The sequence below is a fragment of the Aspergillus lucknowensis genome, assembly GCF_044049455.1.
Source record: "Aspergillus lucknowensis strain CBS 449.75 chromosome Unknown BJX67scaffold_48, whole genome shotgun sequence".
In the NCBI taxonomy this organism is placed as follows: domain Eukaryota; kingdom Fungi; phylum Ascomycota; class Eurotiomycetes; order Eurotiales; family Aspergillaceae; genus Aspergillus; species Aspergillus lucknowensis.
Genome location: NW_027263592.1, coordinates 31,797 through 49,861, shown reverse-complemented (window position 1 = coordinate 49,861; position 18,065 = coordinate 31,797). Strand labels below are relative to the sequence as shown.

The following is an 18,065-nucleotide window of genomic DNA, read 5'->3' as shown; positions in this document are numbered from 1 at the left end:
ATATCATATCGCGTTCAGTTAAGAAAGACAAAGACTCCCAGTTCCTCCTGTTCCGCTCGTCGTCGACCGATATCGTCCAAAATCTTCATAATCCGTTCTCTCACAGTCGTCCAGTTAGCTCCTATGGCTCATGGTTTCCGAGGAGGTAAAAAACCAAACATTAACTTCTGGAGCTGGGCTTCCAAACCCCTATAAAATGGGAAGCTGATTTTAAGCGCTTTGGCTAAAGGCTGGTCTCTCTAGAGCCACCGTTGGTGCCAATGTGGACTCCGCTTGGCTGGACGCTATTCAACAGTTGGCTCCCCCGCGTCCCTCTCTTCCACTGAGGGGGTTTCCAGAATATTGGGCCATCCTATTGAGATTCTTGTCGATTCTCCTTCTTTCGACCACCAGAGCGTGACGCTTGTTGCTATTCTTGCAGGATTCCAGCCACTCACAGATCGTGTGGCGGTGCAGTTTGACTGATGATGTGGCGCAGCCGTGGGGTGGGCGCGACAACCACTGAGATTCGCCCCTCCATAAGCTCCAAGAACCGAAGAGTGTCGCCTGCATCAGATTAAATTCGTCTTGCGCCCTCCCATCAATTTTCCCTTTCTTTTTCTTGAATCGCTCTTTCGTTTCTCAATTTTCTTTAATATCTGTGGTTGGCTCCGTCCCCATTTCCCCTCAGGTCTGCGATTTGACTGCTTTCTTGCCGCGTGCCCATAACGTCATAAACCCCCCCCCCAAAAGGCAAAGGTTGAGAACTCCAGAGCAACCATTCAATCCACAACCCACACAACAAGGCCATGGCTTCATCCATCAACGACCCTAGGCTCCTCTACAGTATCAACAATGTCCTCGCATTTCACTTGCAAAACGGCGAAGAATCAAGCCTGACTCCGTCCGGCCCTCAAACGCTCTCCCTTCTGATGGTCCCAACCACAACCTCCCCTTCTCAGAACCAGAATTCACCTTTAGCGCCTGCCCAAGAATCCCAGCCTGAAGATGATTTTTATCTCCATCTTCATCTCCCTCCAGAGCTGGATTTGGCTCTTCCCGCTACAACCCAAATCTACCATCAACCCCCCAGCAGTTATCTCATCCCTCGCTGGGATTTAGGACCGGATGCGGGCGCTTTTATTCGTGTCCAGTTTCCCGGAATTGGAACAGGGCCGAACAAAGTGACGCAGGAGGATATAGATACTTTCGAGACAATCCTGGCACAATGCACAGCCTTCCTTGAGCGTGCACAGGTTCCAAGCGACCATGCTCCCTACAATCCTGCTAACTTCGCCGCCGGTGAGGGTTATATTTCGTCGCCAAACATTTCCAGCCCTCACGGCAGAACAGATCAGCATGGTCGAATTGTACTTGTGGATGAAGAGAACGGTAGTGTTGTTGGTGAAATGGAAGGATATGACGTCGTTGAGAACCCCGACGTTAAGCCCGGTTCGAAAAGTAAGACTTGCCCCAAGCTGCCCATTGTGTGTTATTTTATTCAAGCGCTAACTTATAACAGGGCCGGTCGAGATTGAACTCCCCTCGGAAGGCGAAGGTAACCAAGTCAGCGTCAGCAACGTATCCGAAGAATACCTATCGACCGCCCGACATCCCGCGTACAAAAATTCGTCACTTGTCCAATCATCCGCCACGGCCTCTCGCTTGATTGTAACCGGATCAACATATCTTGCCAACGCAATGACCAGCGGCGCAGACGCGTTTACCAGGAAGGTCAAGCCAAATCCCAAGCCGGCAACCTTTTCAGATACTACTCACACTCGGATCCGAAAGATTGGGACCTTCTCAAGCGGCGCGGCCGATATCTCTTCCAAGACGGTGGGCCAGGTTGGCAGATATGCGCAGAATTTCGGTGCCTCGTTGGCTGGCCGCAACAAAGATGACGGGAAAACCCGCGGCTCCGACAAGGCATATGGAAAACCAGGAATCCTGAACAAGTCAATGATCGCCTTTTCCACTTTGGCTGATGGAATCGAACAGGGCGCGAGGAATGTATTGACATCTGGGTCGGCCGCCGCGTCGACAATGATTGGCCACCGGTACGGGTCGGAAGCCGGGACGGTGGCTTCCAACCTGACAGGAGGTATGAAGAATGTGGGGTTAGTCTATATCGACGCCTCGGGTGTTAGCCGCAAGGCTGTCATAAAATCTGTCGCCAAGGGTATGGTTGTTGGGCGCATGAAGGACGGGAAGCAAGTCGTTGTTGGCGCAAGCGACGGTGGGGAGCTTCCTCCCGGCTCAAACCGTAGCCCAGCAAGACGACCCTCTCCCAGTCCAACACCGCCCCCAGCGTACGGTGCCCCAGGTACCTTCTCACTCGGCGGTGCGAGTATGTCCGGAGGAAAGCGTTAGATGAATCTGGTTTACGAACGACGACTACTTTTCGCTCCTTCTGCTTACGGCTTTGGGGGTCAGTGGCCCCGGATACGCCTGTTACGATACATTGCAAATTCAGTGGCGTTTGATCTAACTAATCATTTTTGTTCATTTTAACGCTTGGTGTTAATATGGCATTTATAGGTAAGAACGAGGAGAATTGATCTATAAGATAATTATAGAAAGCAAATAGCAGCCCTAGAGGAGGGCTGGAACTGGCGATTATATAGTGCAAATGAACTGATTCTTGTCTAGAAGCCTGCTCCAGAAGCAAACCTTTTACCCATGTCCCGTGTGTGCAGCAATGAAGAGCTATTGGGCTGGGTTCTGCAAGGAAGCGGCTAACTATTATACCCTTGACGGCTGATACTAAAGGGGAAGGCGAGGAGAAAAGCTAGGAATATATATATTGGATGGAAGCTTGCTTGTCAGCACCGTATTCGCCTGCTACACTTGAGAAACTTGATAAGATAGACTGAAAAATTGTGGGAAGTCGCAAGAAGAAAAACATGATGGATCATTCGACATCAATTGGTTGCAAAGGGGCCTGAGGATTAAGCTTGTGTTGGAGAGTTGGGCGCCTGGGGGACCTCGGGAGCTCCGCCAGCCTTCCATGGAACGGGGAGAAGCTTTGCCATGGAATAATGAATCATGGATGCATGCTCTTCATCTGAATCTGCACCGCCGCGGGATGTCAATAATGCACTGCGAAAACCACCCTCGTTGATTGTTTCCAGCCGGCGAGACGGACAAATTGGTTTCCATGATTCAATTGACCGCCAGTCTGTCAAACGGTTTGCGGGAGCTTTGCTGTCTGGTTTAAGATGACGATCGGCTGCGCCCGAGGCTCGAGCGATTTCCCAGCCAGGATGAAACAGTGGTTCAGCACCCCTGATGACTTGCCTGGCTTTGTTCTCAATCAGCGTTGTTCTTATGATTGTCATGGAAAGGACAGAAGCCGAATTGGCTTCATCATGATTCAGTCGACGGATGAGGTCCATTATTATCCATAGCTCGAGTCGGTCTTGAAGCAGATGAAACAGCCTTTCCTGAACCCTGATGTGCAATTGGCGACGAGCACGCCCCCCAATGGCATGTTATTTGGTACCGACACTTGCATCCATGCGAGTTCGTGCAATTTCAGCCCATGCGCTCAATGAAAAATGCGATTCGATCTGGTTGTTGAGGTGTTCCGATCCGTCGTCGACCTGCTGCGACAACATCGAATCATCCCCAGGTGAATGGCGTACAGCTTTAAGCTCAGAGTAGAAGATGCAGTAGCTCCGGTCGCACTGAACAGAATATAAAATTCGAAGTAAACAAGAAAATCGAGGTCAAGAAGTGGTGGCATTTCCATTATTCTATTGAAGCCAACTCGGCCATCGCCCGCCGCTGCAACCCAACTTCCTTCTCCAGCTCTCTCTGACCTCCTCCCTTCTCTTCCTCCTCTCCCACCCCTCCCCTCCTCCCCTTCCTTTCTTCCCTTCTTTTTCGTTTCTTTCTTCTTCCCTTTTGCCCCCTTCCCCTTGGGTCGATAATTCCCAACTCCTTGGGGGCTTTCGTTGCCGCGCGCTCAGCTCTCCCCTCGCGCCGTCCAGTCACCCCCTGTCCGCTCTTCGGGGCCACAGACAGAGTCGACCTCTAACAAAGCCCCTCTTGCCGCAGCTTCGACGTTCAAATTCCTACTCCCGTCGATCATGCTTCTCACTCTAGTCGACGCTCTGCCCTTCCAACTCGTTCAGCAGCAGTGTTGAGTTGGGTCGCCCGTTGTCCGACTCGCTGACCGTTTGGCTTGTGCTGGTGCAGCATCGCGCGTCTCCCGAGGCTGCTGCCTTTGCCGCCCGCGTTTGTCGCTCAGACTCATTCTCGCCCTCACCAGCGCATTCCCAACCAACGGGATATCAGATACATCTGGAGAGAGCTGAAGCATCTAAGGCAATTCTGCAGTGCAGATCCCGTCATCGTCCTTCCGTCAGCGAACCGAACCCACAATCAGATCGAGAAAGAATCCCCCAAAACACCCCATTTCCTTTGTTACGAAGCTTCCCCTTTTCTCGACGTCGTTTTTTTGAGCTTATATTTTAAATCTTGCTTATTATTGCCTGACCTGGTGTCTCCGATATACCAACGACAACTACGACCTCTGTGATCCTGAATCGGCTGTTCTTCGCTTTGTTGTCAGTCCTCATGCCCGTTATCATCGGTGACAGCTTGCCCGTCTAGAAAACTAACTTGGATCTGATCGCAATTCAGCTGCCCGACGGAACGGACTTGCTGCATAGCAACCCATCACAGTCGCCGACCGAATAAATAAAGGGGTGAGAGAGGAAATTTGAAAATTGCAATTTAGGAGGGACAAAAAGAAGAAAACCGCAGGAAGAGAACCAATTAGGAGGGTTCTTCACGTGTTGGGCTTTCCTACCGTCCTCGAGGCAGCTGCTCAAACGCACAAAGCTGATCGCCCATATTCTGTCCCCGCCTGCTCGAAGTGGTCGCCTTGGGCCGAATACGCAGCTAGTAGCTCTCTGAATTCACAGGACGTGGACGTAGGTACGTGACAAGCAGATATATAGACAACTCTACTCGTTTTGTCTCTGCGATACCCCTGCCACAACCTTCCGGCATTATATCTCGCTTCTTTGTCTAGGTGCTCTCCATGGGCCAGACAAATCGCCGTTTCGCGGGTTGTGTGCTTGAATTTTATGTTAATTATACTATAGTTATCGCGGATTCTGGTCCCAAGAGTTCCTTCGGATATGAGTGATTCAGTGCCGCAGGCTCTGCCACGCACCCATGCCTCCCCAGCTATGACACCCGCAGTTCTATCTTCCACCCGCAGCAGTAGCCGATCTCCCATATATCCAGACCTTCTCGGTGCTCCGCCTATCCCACCACCGAGGACGTCCTCCAACCACCGAAGCCACCGTGGTTCGAACACGGAGAAAGGATCGGGTTCGCGCCATAGGAGCAAGGGCGAGGAGCGAAGCCGCCGTGAGAAGAAAGGCGATGACTCTCGTTCACGTCGCCACGCGGCCAACCCGACCGAGGATTCGTCAAGAGGTTCGAGCACTCACAGGCGAGGTTCCGCTCAGCCAGAGAATCCCATGGAGACAATTCCGAGTCAGGGTACATTGGTCAAGGAGTCGAGTACCGTCATTAACCAAGTTCTAGTGAGCGATCCGGCTGTGGATATCGAACGAGAACGCGCCCGACAAGTGGCAGCATCGGTATCACCTTCCAATGCGAGCGCTCCTGCATCAGGGCCGGGCTTAGAGAGCGGCGAAAGTGTGGAGGACGGCGCTCGAAGTAGCATGCAGAGTCGGCAAGATTTCCCCGAGCATACCATCAAGCGCAAAGAAACAACATTTGGCCAATATATCCTTGGACAAACAGTGGGAGAAGGTGAATTCGGGAAAGTTAAACTAGGATGGAAGAGAGATGGCTCCATCGAAGTGGCCATCAAACTCATCCGTCGCGAGTCGCTTGGGAATAACCCAAGTAGGCTGCCGAAGATCTACCGTGAGATTTCGATCTTGCGTGATCTTTCGCATCCGAATATTGTACGGCTCCATGAAATGGTAGAGACGGATCGCCACATCGGAATCATCATGGAGTATGCCTCTGGTGGAGAGCTGTTTGATCACATCCTGAGAAACAGGTACCTGAAGGACAATGCCGCTCGACGTCTCTTCGCGCAACTCGTGTCTGGTGTCGGCTATCTTCACAAGAAAGGGATCGTCCACCGCGACTTGAAATTGGAAAACTTGCTCCTCGATCGGAATCGCAACATTATCATCACGGACTTCGGATTCGCCAACACGTTTGATCCCGATGACGAGTTAAGCGAGGAGATTGAATATAATCTCACCAATAAGGAGTTTGTGAAGAGAATGCGCTTGGACAAACCTAACTCCAAGGGCATACGCCGAGGAGATCTAATGCAAACTAGCTGCGGGAGCCCGTGCTATGCTGCGCCGGAGCTTGTGGTGAGCGATTCGCTCTATACAGGAAGGAAGGTCGACGTGTGGAGTTGCGGTGTTATACTTGTGCGTCATTATCATCAATCCCTCTCTCAGCCCTTTTATTGGTGTTTTACTAACAGACACTAGTATGCTATGCTAGCAGGCTATCTTCCATTTGATGACGACCCCGCAAATCCCGATGGTGATAATATCAACTTGTTGTATAAATACATTGTCACAACCCCTCTCACATTTCCTGAATATGTGACTCCTCACGCCCGTGACCTCCTTAGGCGGATATTGGTTCCAGACCCCCGAAAACGAGCAGATCTATTCGAGGTTGCGCGACACAGCTGGCTTAGCGAGTACTCCGACATTGTTTCACATATCACTAGCAGTACGACCAAAGCGACTGACATCTCAAGCACCACTGTATCTCGCGGTATGGAGATCCTCCCTACTGATTCACTACCGCCACATGTTGACTGACATTCCTTAGAACAACTCAGGGAAAGCCCATCACTGGCACGGAGTGCTTCGGTCCGGGAGCCCCCTAAGACGCACCACGGCACAAGCCCTTCGGTGGGCGGGTTGGTACACCATGCAGGAGATGTCTCACAGGAGCAAAGCGACCGATCAAAGACCCCTCGGGAAACAAAACGCCGCACCGTCCAAGTGGAATATGTTGCCCCTCAGTCTCAGACCTCCCGGGGAAATACCTCTGCTGGATCTAGTGCGACTATCCAGAATGTCTCTCCTACTGAGCCAATTTCGATTAGGACGAAACCCCCAAGCCAAGATTACGTCGCCAACATCCGGGCTGTCCCTGCGCAAGCAACTCATACCCGGGCAACCTCAGCGCAACCATCATCGCCAACGACTACACATATGCCTCGTTCTACGTCCGATACCACAACCTTCGTGGGGACGGCTCCTCAGTCTGCAACCGCGCAAGCCACCCGACCTACAACCGGAGGCTCAATGGCTTCCTTCAACACCGGGCGCTTGCCATCACGTGGGTCGTACGGACAACCAGTGGCACCTACTGTGGCAGCTACAAATGCTCAAGGTCGACTCGCGCAACCAAAGAGCAAGCAGTACGTTATCTCTGCACCGATTCCACAGGATGCAGCGCAAATTTCCGGCACGGATCGTCCGGGCTCGCAGAACTTACCTTCCAAATTCAATACCACGCCGCGACAAGAGCCTCCGAAGGGCCACAAGAGATCGAATACTGTTTCCAGCATCGGCGAAAAGTTATTTGGGAGATCCGGCTCCATATTCGGGGGGCGTAAGGACCAGGCAACTGCTCCGAGGCAGAAGACTGGCAAACGTTACCCCCCTACAAGCATGAGAGACCCGTATGCTGGCGACGACGGTCGGGCTTCGATGGACTCAAGGCGCTCAGCTCAGTATGGATACAATCGCAAGGCAAGTGAAACCGCTGGTGAGAGCAGGCCTCGCCGCTTCTCTCTACTCCCAGCCTCGTTCTCATTGAAGGGACTTTCTTCTTCAAGCAGGTCACAAACACCTGATGAAGAATCACTAACGGACCGCATCTCGGACAATCGCGTCAATCAGCGTCCATCAACGGGAGCCCTGCGGACTCGTACACGGGCCACCAGTTACGGTGCACAAGATACAATGGCCATTGCGGCGCCCGAAGGCGCTCCCTCGGACGATGTTATCGCCAATGACGATCCCGTCAACTACCAAGCTCGCATCGACCAGCAGTTTGCCGTCCTGCACTCGAATAACAGCGGGACATACCAACCGACTTATGGTGCCGCGTCAGCGGAACAGGTTCACCAAAGTGATAATGATCACTACTACCGGAATCAATACGCCAACCATTCGACACCTACCTATTATGATGAGTACAACAATGCGCATGATAACGGGTCGCGAGTATCAATGCAACCCGGGCGATCCACAAATCGACCCGGTGTCTTACAGAAGAGCCACCGGAAATTTGCGGACGCATATGAATACGAGCGAGACTTATCGCACCATTCTGGTAGCTCTGGAGCGGCCCGAAAAGTAATGGACTTCTTCCGCCGAAGGGCTAAGTCCAGAGCCGGGGATGAGCGGTAGGAGGCCAGCTCAATAACCCTGTATCATCTTTGATTCCTTCTCCTCTTTAATTATTCCGTCTGCCTGGACTGGGTTCAATTTCTTCTTGGTCTTAGTCATGACATACATGGCCAGCGTGAAGAAGAACCAAGAGACCAATACTTGTGGTCTTTGTTCTTAGTTTCTATCCAGCCAAAGATTCAGGAATGCTGCAAAGATGTTCTGTTGTCCCGTTAGACCCAGGATCCGACCGAGGCCGGGTGGAGTTTACACTGGCGCTGTGAAAGAAAGTCGCCCAGGCTCCAGGGTTCCAGCGTTGAAAGAGCAGAGAGGTGATTTGGATACCCCCGTGATACCCATGCAACTTTCGTCCACTTCTGTTGCTTGTCGCTATCGATTTGACCTCTGTTGTACCTGCAGCAATTTCTTCTTCTCGCATGCATATCCACATCTAGCATGTTTGCGCTTTCTCTTCTTTGTTCGAGATAAATGTTGATTTTATTTATTTCCTTTGTCGCGGCAATGTTTCTTGCTCTCTATCCTTCTCCCTGTCATTATAACCCTGCCCGACTGTAAATTGACCCTGCCTGCCTACCTATTCTTCTTAGCGTTTGCTCTTGGTCCACTACAGCTCGGACCGGGTTCTCCTCGAGTTGAGACGGCGCATTTCTTTCATATCCATTTTTCCTCTTCCTCAAGGCGTATTTAAAGGTAATATAATACGGTTCCACTTTTCTTTTCTTTTCCCGCTCCCAATGGATGACACTGGAACCAGGGCTGTGATTATCCATCCCTCTTTGGAAAGTTTATCTTTTCCTCCCATTTTCCTGTTTGATTATTTCTGTTGAGGTAAATGTCCTCATGTGCTGCTGCTATCCTCCTAAGCCTGTACCTCATGGTATCAGGCCGACTTTCTAGGGTAGTTTAGGGGGTAGATAATGGAAACATGGTATGGCACGGCCTTGTCGTGCGTCGAGTAGGTCAACTAGGAGTATGGTTGTTCCTGTATAATGTATTCATTACATTCGTGGCGGAGGTTCGCGAATCTTGTTGCTGAGCGTTCCCGGGTTAGTCCATAGTACTGTACATAGTGGTATGTGGTATGACATGAATAAAACAAGCGAAGAAGTGATAGTATCTAAACAAGAAACGTCCAAAAACTCGGAAACACAAGCTCTTCCTCGAAGATCCGCCGGACTTGGGCGAGCACAAAGCGCTCGACTTTCCCGACGTTCTTGAGGACTTGTTTCCCGTCTTCCTTTCGGCCAATCTCGCTCTCGACGCGGATTTCCTGTAATAGGCCAAGGCCCTTTTGCTTGGGGTCTGAGCTGCAGCTCCCGCCCCCGGCACCGGTACCGGCACCCTGTTCCAGCTGGTTACGGCCGGGATTCGGAGAGCCGACTAGGGCGTCGGCGTCTTCAGGAGAGAGGAAGCAGAAGTGGATGCGCTTGCGGATATATGCTACGACGGCGACGCCGTCGAATGTAATACCGGTAACGTTTAATTTCAACGGAAGGCCGACGAAGCTGGGCATAGGGTAATCGAGGAGGATTTCAGCTGTGAGAGATAATCGGATGTCACCAGCGTAGTTGACGTGGCAGAGGACCTGGAGGTCTTCTGGACGGCGCTCTCGCATGCGGCGTGGGAGTTGGAGGGGATCGGAGGGTTGGGTCGGGTCTTCGGCGAGATGCTCGTCTGGGTGGGAGGCTGCATCGCCGCTGTTCTTGTTCGAGCCGGGGGGGTGTGTGCTTGCTGTTGAGGGACGGGAGGTAGGGTTGCTCGAGTCGATGTCAGTGAATGCGCGGTGGTGGTGCGGGGAAGGCCGGTTTCCGCTTCTGTTTCCTTGTCCTGGCGAGTCCGGCCAATTGCCGGCAAACGGGGAGCCACCCGCGACGGCGGCCAGGGGGGTCTGCGTCCCCGAGAGACCCCCCAGGGACATAAGGTGGTAACCCAACGTCGATGTTCCGCCGGGAATACCTGGGGTGGCGGCGCGGGGGAGGAAAGGCGGATTGAGGTGGTCTCCCAAAGTAACCGGAGAGTGCAAGGGAGAGGAAACGTTATGGCGGTAATCCGCATCAAAGGGATCTCGGAGTCGACGGTGTCCGGTTATCGGTATATCTCCACGGAAGCCGGATTCGTTAAGATCAGACCACGGGTTGTCTTGACTTGGGTGTTGGAGCTCTTCGGAGGTATCGGAAGCCGCGACATCATAATCATCTTCGTAGAAATCGGCAAACGGCTCACAAAAGTCCTTAATTTCCAGATCAGGGGCGATGGTACCGAAGTCGAAGGAATGGACCTGGACGGAGCGGATGAAGCGTGGGAGGGGCACCTGCTGAAATTTGTCGTGGATGAAGGAGCGGATGCGCTCAGCAAGAGCTTCACCGTCCGGACCAGAGGTGGCGGCCCCCCAATCGACTTCGATGGACATCACATGTGCAGTGCGAGGGGAATGGTTGTTGGGGTGTGAGTCTGGAACCCGGCGAAATGATGTTCGGCTTTCGGAGGCGAGGCGCATGGACGGAATCACGTGACCCAGAGCAAGGGCCAGCCAGCGATCAGGTGCTTTGCAACAGCCCCAACGTCAACGTGCATCATCCCCATAGACAACAACAAACTTCGACTTCCGGGCGACGATTCTAAACCCAATTCAACTTCTGAACCAAGTTCTGGCCGCGTGGGTGCCTGCCTTTTTGCTAAACTGCGGTTTGTGCTGCCTGCTCTCCTGCAACTGGTTTTCACACCGCTTTAGTTTTTACAACCGACCCAGCGCTCTGGAACGGTCACCTTCGTTGCCTCGTTTTCTCCCGCTCCAATTAATAAGGCGCAAAGTCCAGACGAATCGCAACGGCGAGCCCCGGTGCTGAGAATTCTCTCGGAACGATTGCCTGGAGTGACCGAAGAGAAAATCCCCGGCTATTGGCGCCCACGAGACCGTCGTGGTACCATGGTTCGAGCCACAACATATCCACGTCGTTGCGGCCGGAAGATCGATCCAACACTTGATCTCCTGATTCATGCACTATCATTGGTGTCCTGATCATCTCCTCCGGATGAACGAGTGGATATTCGCCCACCCTTTTTTTCACGTTTATCCGTGATTAGCTTCAATTCCCTTGACCTTGGCTCATGTTTTTGCCCCGGCTGTCCCTCCATGACAACAACCTTTTCCCGTTCCCATTGCCGTGTATCGGTGGAGCAAGAGCGTCCTCATTATTATCTCCGCATCACCTTTCTTTCACAGACTGGCTGTGACGAGCCTCTTGGCGTCAAGGAAGGAGCGCGACGTTGTTCGGCGAATTTTATCTTTGGTGATGCTTGCGAGCTGGCCTTCACTAACCTCAAATTCTGTCTTCAGTTCCTGAGCTCCGTCTGCGCGGCACTGACACTTTGCATCTAACGGAGAAAGCTCGCAAACGAACCATCAAGGCCGGAACCATCCAAAAGATTAATTGAAAGGGAGAATTCGAGACCCCTCCGTATCTAGGGACACCTTCCAGGGATAATTAGCGAGAATGGAAAATCTCGGTTTACGCGCCAACCACGATCTCCCGCACTCCGCCTGAACACCCGCCTTCCCCGTCTCCGTTGGCTCCAGGACGTCTCGGTCGCCACTCGATAACCCAATGCACGCTCTCGACCCCCCTCCGATTCGACACTGCACATCAGATGATGAGAGCCGTCTGCGGTGCTAATGCACCTCGTGCTGTACGTTGCTAATCATAGCTATCCACGGAAAAAGAACTCTTAAGGGGGAAAAAATCCTTTTCTTTCGCATGGCTGCGTAGCTTCGGAGCGCCGTCCGAGGGACGCGAAATCACGCACATTTGGTGGAAAGTGAGGCGGGAAGAAAATGGTGCCTGGCCAAATCTTGGGCCCTTCCTTCCCCTCATTTCATCGATTCCTCCGAAGGATTCCAAATCTTGTTACCGTCACCTCCTTCCAGAAAAATCTGGGACAAAGAAAGATCCTGACCGTGTCCGTTCATGAGATGTTTCGAGATTGTGCAGGGATAGCACAGCAGCATGGTAGGCCTCCGAGCGTTCTATAGAGTTAGCGAAGTCCGAGGAATGTGAACTGAAGAGAAGTCGACGAATTCTTGCCACCGTGCAGACCCTGCCTTCCTCTCCGCAACTTTCGCTACTACTCTCCGTGGTCGTTTATAGCGGGGAGTGAAGGACAGTGGTATTTAGCTATATAGATAATTTGATAAGTTGAAGAGAAGAACAACATAATGCAAAAGCCAATCTGGCAAAACAATGAAGTGTGCTCGAATCCGAGAGCCGTGTGCAGCTGCAGGGCCAGTCATGGCAGTAGAAAGTACAGAAAAAGCACACTATGCTACGGGCTTGATAAAGAACCACAAAAGAGAAGAAAGTACAGGAACAAGAGAAGGGGACAGGGCAAATGGTAAGCATGGAATAGGCAACAGAAGAATGCAACGAAAACTCAGTTCCTTTGCTCTCGCTTCTCAAACTTTCTCGAACACCTCCATTGAAGCGGTCTGAAGCCCCAGGAGACAAGACATGCGGGAGAACCAGGTGCAATGCCTTCCACGAAACCATCACAAATATCCTCCGAAAGAGCTCCATCGATTCGACAGCAGGTGGACGGCCATCCTGTTGGGCTAAGCGAGTTAGATAATGGATTCTTCTCTTTGTTCTCGCACTTCAAGGGCGGTTTCAGGTTTCCTGGGCTGTGTTTCGAGAAATGTTCGGCGCGGACTCACTCTCAAACGATCTCAATCTCTAGCCGCCGTGCTGCGGACAGTTGTAACCCGTTCGCCGGCGGATTTGCTGGCGCACTCCGGTACAGGATGTGCCTCGCTTGGCGCAGAAGACGACATCCCCTTCCGGGTGGGTGCAGCCGCAGTCATACTGGTAGAAGTATTGGGAGCACATCTTGATGGTTTTGCAGAGGATTAGAGCAAATGCAGTCGAAGGTCGGCAGTAGTGTTGTAGGTTCCGAGAAGAGGACTGTGCAAGAACGGATAAGTCTGAAGAGACCTGCTAGAAGGAAGCTGGAGTGAAGTGTTGATGGTGGATGGTGTTCTTGAAATCTTGCCGGGTGGTGAGCGTCTTAAATAATTCAGACACCACAGCTGGTAGAATCCCCAGAGGACTGCATGACTTTCTCGTTGACTGCGCCGCAGCAACACTCAATGAACACAACAAAAGAAGCCACAGCTGTATGTATGACCGCATGAAAGAGTGAGTCAGAAGAGGTAAATAAAATTTAAAATAAAAAACGATTGGGAAAGAGAAGAAAAATGAAGGTTGAAAGTGGTAAGAGAAAGCAAACGGTAACTACGGACATATGCCCTGCACTTTCCTAAATTTTCTCTTCTCTCTAGACAGCCTTAACATCTGCGAGGCATCGTGGTTGGTGATTCAATGTCCATCACACTCGGATGGGAGCATCTCGACGAATGGTTCAATCCACAATTCGAAGCTCCCCGGGCACTGCTGCAGCCAACTCTTCCAACATTGAGGGAGATTGGTAGGTATGAGGATCATCTGTGCAGATGGAAGCCACTGACGGTCTGCCTAGGAAGGCACATCTTGCCCAGGAAAGGAAATGGAGAGAAAGGTACCCGCTCTACTCATCGGCAGGATGAAACCAAATCCTTGCCTTTGAGCTTCAATAGCCCTGACTGCGTCATAAGAGGCTTGACATCATGCTGAAGACACTGGGCTACCTGGGTGGCCAGTCAGGTATGCAGCTGGCAGGAGAGACTTCGAGAATTAAGAAAAAGTCAACACCGTCGTTATCGAATCAGTGCTCGTATGCGACCAACACTTCTACCATCGTTCGCAGTCATGCCGCAGCCCGGCTCCTGCCGTAAATTGAGCATCTGACGAACATCAGGCAGCGCCAGGCAGCGAACCGAACCGTCTGGTTGAGACCTGCACTCGCTGATTCCTCCTTCGTCATGAGAACTTCGCATCCAGTGAAGGAGGGTGAGAAGACAAGGGCAGCGCCGAGCCTCCTGATATGGTCACCCTGATATCGGGCTTCAAGAGTACATCGTTGCGAGACCATGGCCTCCCTGCCTGTTAGTTCACATGGAACTGACTGCGGTGGCATTTGACGCATGCGGCACCTGCGCCAGTCAGGGGTACCGCAGCTCCCTGATGTTTCCGCGTTTCCGCATCCACCGCATGAGCTACACGGCTTTCGGGACCAGGCCAGGTCATCGTGGGCTCCTCACGGAAATGCCGGGGGAGGTTAGGGAAACAAATCTGCAAGAATCACATTGTCATCACAGCAGTTCAGTACCGGCTCTTCGTAATCGACCAATGTACGAAGCAATGAATACTTGACGCAGTTGGTGATACCTGCAAGCCTCAGTATGCTTCCCCACCCTCTCTCCTTTCAAATCTTTTCTCCTGCCGACCTTTGTGTTGGATATCTCACATCGCTCACCATAAAGGAAGGAGACCGAAAATCAAGCTATATCGAAACGAGTAAATGGGCTGCTTCACAACTCGCCGAGTACCATTCTGCGTTGTGATGGTGGCGTGTGATGCTGGCACAGTTTATAGTCGCTAAGTTAGTGCATGAGCAATGGAACACTCTCGACCTATGAATTCCTGGCCCTTTTGCGGTCGAAGGGGACCGGACGAGGAGGGCTGTCAAGAGAAGGAAACTCATCATTCGGATTGAGGCATCGACAGAATCGCAAGGCATTTTCCTGTCGCGGGCGTTCTTGGGCCTATGGCTCCTCTCTATGAGGGTTGAGCCGGTGGGGATCCGCGCCTTGTACAAAGTGACAGAGGCGATACGGCGCAAAGGGTTGAGGCGCTAAAACAGCGACAACTGATAGATTCATCTCGGCGGCACGGCAGTTCCGTAGCCGCTGTTGGATCGACGACTCATCAAGAGCAGGTAACCATAGGCGATCATTGAATCAAGGAGGATGCAGCTTGCTGGTGTCGAGAACGCCTTGCTGGGAGTTTGTTTTGGGGCCGCAGGAGGCTCATGGCACGTGATCGAGGCGTTCCTGGCTGGCGCCTGTTAAGTAAGGCAGCAGCGTTCCTTCCCATCCCGAGAGTTTTCGACTCACCTTTGCAGAAGCCTTCCCCAAACAGATCTTTCCTGAATCTTTTGATCCAGATTCATCTTTCAGAAGAATGATTCCTCACAACTGACAGCTTCAAGCTGGGAACAGCAGCAAGCCTTTTGCGAAGGCTCTGGGCGAAGATGAAATACGGGATGAGAAACGCCCGGACAACCCCCCTTGAATCTCGATTTCTCGTCTGACATATCCTACATGGGTTTGACAAAGAGAACAGCCGCGTGATCGAGAAAGGGGAATTTGAGCAGAGCGACCCTGCAAGATCGCCTGCGGCCAAGCAAACGGCTCAACAAGAGATCAGGTCAGGTGGACTGGGAGGGAGACGAAAGAATGCAGAGAAAGAGAGTCGAGAGCCCAAAAGTGGTGACACAGTCCTCACTTCAGCAGACAGCGACCCCACGTCTCTGGCGCGATCCAGGACAATCTAGATCAATAGTCAGGGCACATTTCTTGGCTGCACTCCCTGGTTGCTGATCATCCGAGGCATTGTTTCAGACACGCCTTCGCTTGATATCTTGTGCTGATTTGAGGTCATTGGGTACGATAACTGACCGGCACCTACACCCAATAGCGACACTGGCCGAATCTGCCCTGCCCATTGCAAGCCGATCCACCACCCCAGTTTGGTGGGGTATTCGCTTTCCGGTGGAAAGCGGATCATCCAAGCCAAAACTGGATTGGAACAGGGGTTTGCCGACAATGACGTTTTCTCGACTCTGGTTCCTAATCATGATACCGGTCGAGACATGTGAAATACGGGAATGCAGCATGCTTAGCCATCGATCCACTCTTGGGCATGGGATAACCATAATCGATGCTTGACCGAGCAGGCACTGGATTCTGCGCTTGATCGACACCTTCTCGGTGAATCCCTCCAGATCCTGATGATTCTTGGCTGCTTCTCCCACATGTATAAAGAGGGAGTTGAATCGCCCGACCGGATTCCTTCTTCATCATTACCCTCAAGCTCCTCAATAAGAACCTTCTCTCACATCCTCCACCGTCCGACACCTCTACTCTCCAAATCAGAGCATCCTGCAGCCCACCCGCGAATAACCGAGTACAATGTACACACATACTGCCACCCACAAGTTCCTCGTTCTGGCTCCTATCCAGTCTGCTCCTCTTTCCACCTCCAACGAGCAGATTGAGACCGAGAGCAACGCCTCCTCTCCTGTCCGTGAGCGCCCCAACAGTCAACCCTCGAGCGCCCGCACCCGACTCAGGCGGACCACCTCTCGCGTTTCTGGCGGCTTCCTTTTCCTGGGCCACGACACCCCTCAGGCCCCCCCTAACCCTAGCGTTTAGGCGCGAGTGGATGGCCACCTCCTTGGAGTCTCGAATCGCGCTGGACACGATGTCGTCATCTATATGATTCTTAACTTGAGTGGACCTGGATTTCTGCTTGGGTCTTTGTTGCTCGGTTTTTTGTGACGGATTTTCCTACTTTCCTATATTACTCGCGCACTTTCTCCCATGATATTGATGATACCACTACTGCCTGTGCCCGCCTGGCGGATAAAGTCAAGGAAGGCGACAGGAGATGAAGGCGAGGGGGCCTGATGGGTTGGTGCCAAGAGACAACTTTGATATTTGCCAAGTCTTGTGCAATGGATGGCCTGATGAACTGCAGCTCCTCTTGTTCCACAGCCAAGCAATGATAGTTTGGATTTTGCCTCCTGATTACCTTTTCGTAAGATGTTAACAATAAACAGAGACTCACAAAGTCTCAGCCCGTGTACCCCGTCGGTCAACCCAATCTGAGATCTGGGTTGCAGTGCCCCGAGATCTCATGCCTTCGAGAACACTGGTCGGATTTCGTCGGAATGTACCCAAAGCCCAGAGCGCCCGCATCCCACTCGACCTTTCGCAGAAGCGAAGAATGTGGGAACAAGGAGGGGTAGGAAGGAATCTGAAGGATGAACTTAGGTTATCTGGCTGCATGGAACTTCATCCGCGTTGACCTGCCGAGATGATACACCGGAAGCCATTGAAATTGCCACAGAGAGCCAATCATGCGAGGCGTTCACAGCAAGTGCGCAACCAAGCCAGCAGTGGAAAAAGCAAAACTGGCCCAGATATGCAGCGGGCCTTTGTCCCAATCCAACCGACGTTCTGGACCGTCCCCTGCCGACGTTCGACTGGCAATCGGGCGGCGGGATGTCGATGGCGGATGACGGATGACGGGTTTCTGCACCTGGGCAAGCCTGGATGCGCTTCCCATTTCGGCCTTGCCGCCCTTTCGTGAGACGACGCATCTTGGCTTGCCAGTTCGCTGTCCCAGTCCTCCGTACCTACGTACTTTCTTTTTCCCTTTTTTGGACGTGGGGTAGTCATCTGACCCCTTTTAGGGTATTCTTCATTTTGTCTTATCACTTCTTTTTCTCCTTTGCGTTGTGTTCACATTTTCCTGGAGAGTAATGACTCGTTGTCTCTCCTTGCCTCCCCTTCCTTTCCGTTATCTTCCCTCCTGCGTTGGACTGCCCTGGGTTACTGTACACGTCAGAAGGTAGATCAGTCTGAGAAATCAACTTGGAATTGTGTTGGAGATGTGACGTTGGTTCTTGGCGGCAGAT

At 52.2% G+C, this 18,065-nt stretch overlaps 4 protein-coding genes across 4 annotated transcripts; 2 read left to right on the top strand and 2 right to left on the bottom strand.

Annotated features, from left to right (window-relative positions):
- Positions 1-218: 218 nt before the first annotated feature.
- Positions 219-670, bottom strand: BJX67DRAFT_236901 (uncharacterized protein). Its single transcript, XM_071026027.1, has one exon. The coding sequence runs from the start codon at positions 550-552 to the stop codon at positions 289-291; it is 264 nt and encodes an 87-aa protein (XP_070882684.1). The 5' UTR covers positions 553-670; the 3' UTR covers positions 219-288.
- BJX67DRAFT_237006 (senescence-associated domain-containing protein) lies at positions 470-2,696 on the top strand. Its single transcript, XM_071026028.1, has 3 exons — positions 470-1,440; positions 1,502-2,410; positions 2,521-2,696. The coding sequence occupies exons 1-2, from the start codon at positions 789-791 to the stop codon at positions 2,350-2,352; spliced, it is 1,503 nt and encodes a 500-aa protein (XP_070882683.1). The 5' UTR covers positions 470-788; the 3' UTR covers positions 2,353-2,410; positions 2,521-2,696.
- A 2,436-nt stretch (positions 2,697-5,132) lies between these two features.
- BJX67DRAFT_374338 (putative serine/threonine protein kinase (Kin4)) lies at positions 5,133-8,432 on the top strand (the record flags this gene model as incomplete). Its single annotated transcript, XM_071031533.1, has 3 exons — positions 5,133-6,422; positions 6,486-6,780; positions 6,838-8,432. The coding sequence occupies 3 exons, from the start codon at positions 5,133-5,135 to the stop codon at positions 8,430-8,432; spliced, it is 3,180 nt and encodes a 1,059-aa protein (XP_070882682.1).
- Positions 8,433-9,376: 944 nt separating this feature from the next.
- mdm12 (ERMES complex subunit MDM12) lies at positions 9,377-10,876 on the bottom strand. Its single transcript, XM_071026026.1, has one exon. It carries the CDS (start codon positions 10,840-10,842, stop codon positions 9,550-9,552), a length of 1,293 nt encoding a protein of 430 aa, XP_070882681.1. The 5' UTR covers positions 10,843-10,876; the 3' UTR covers positions 9,377-9,549.
- Positions 10,877-18,065: the final 7,189 nt, after the last annotated feature.

Bases quoted from the DNA above. Each gene is read 5' to 3' on its own strand.
- BJX67DRAFT_237006 (XM_071026028.1), top strand. From the start codon at position 789: ATGGCTTCATCCATCAACGACCCTAGGCTCCTCTACAGTATCAACAAT. The intron at 1,441-1,501 runs GTAAGACTTGCC...AACTTATAACAG, and splicing joins CGTTAAGCCCGGTTCGAAAA to GGCCGGTCGAGATTGAACTC.
- BJX67DRAFT_236901 (XM_071026027.1), bottom strand. From the start codon at position 552: ATGCAGGCGACACTCTTCGGTTCTTGGAGCTTATGGAGGGGCGAATCT.
- mdm12 (XM_071026026.1), bottom strand. From the start codon at position 10,842: ATGTCCATCGAAGTCGATTGGGGGGCCGCCACCTCTGGTCCGGACGGT.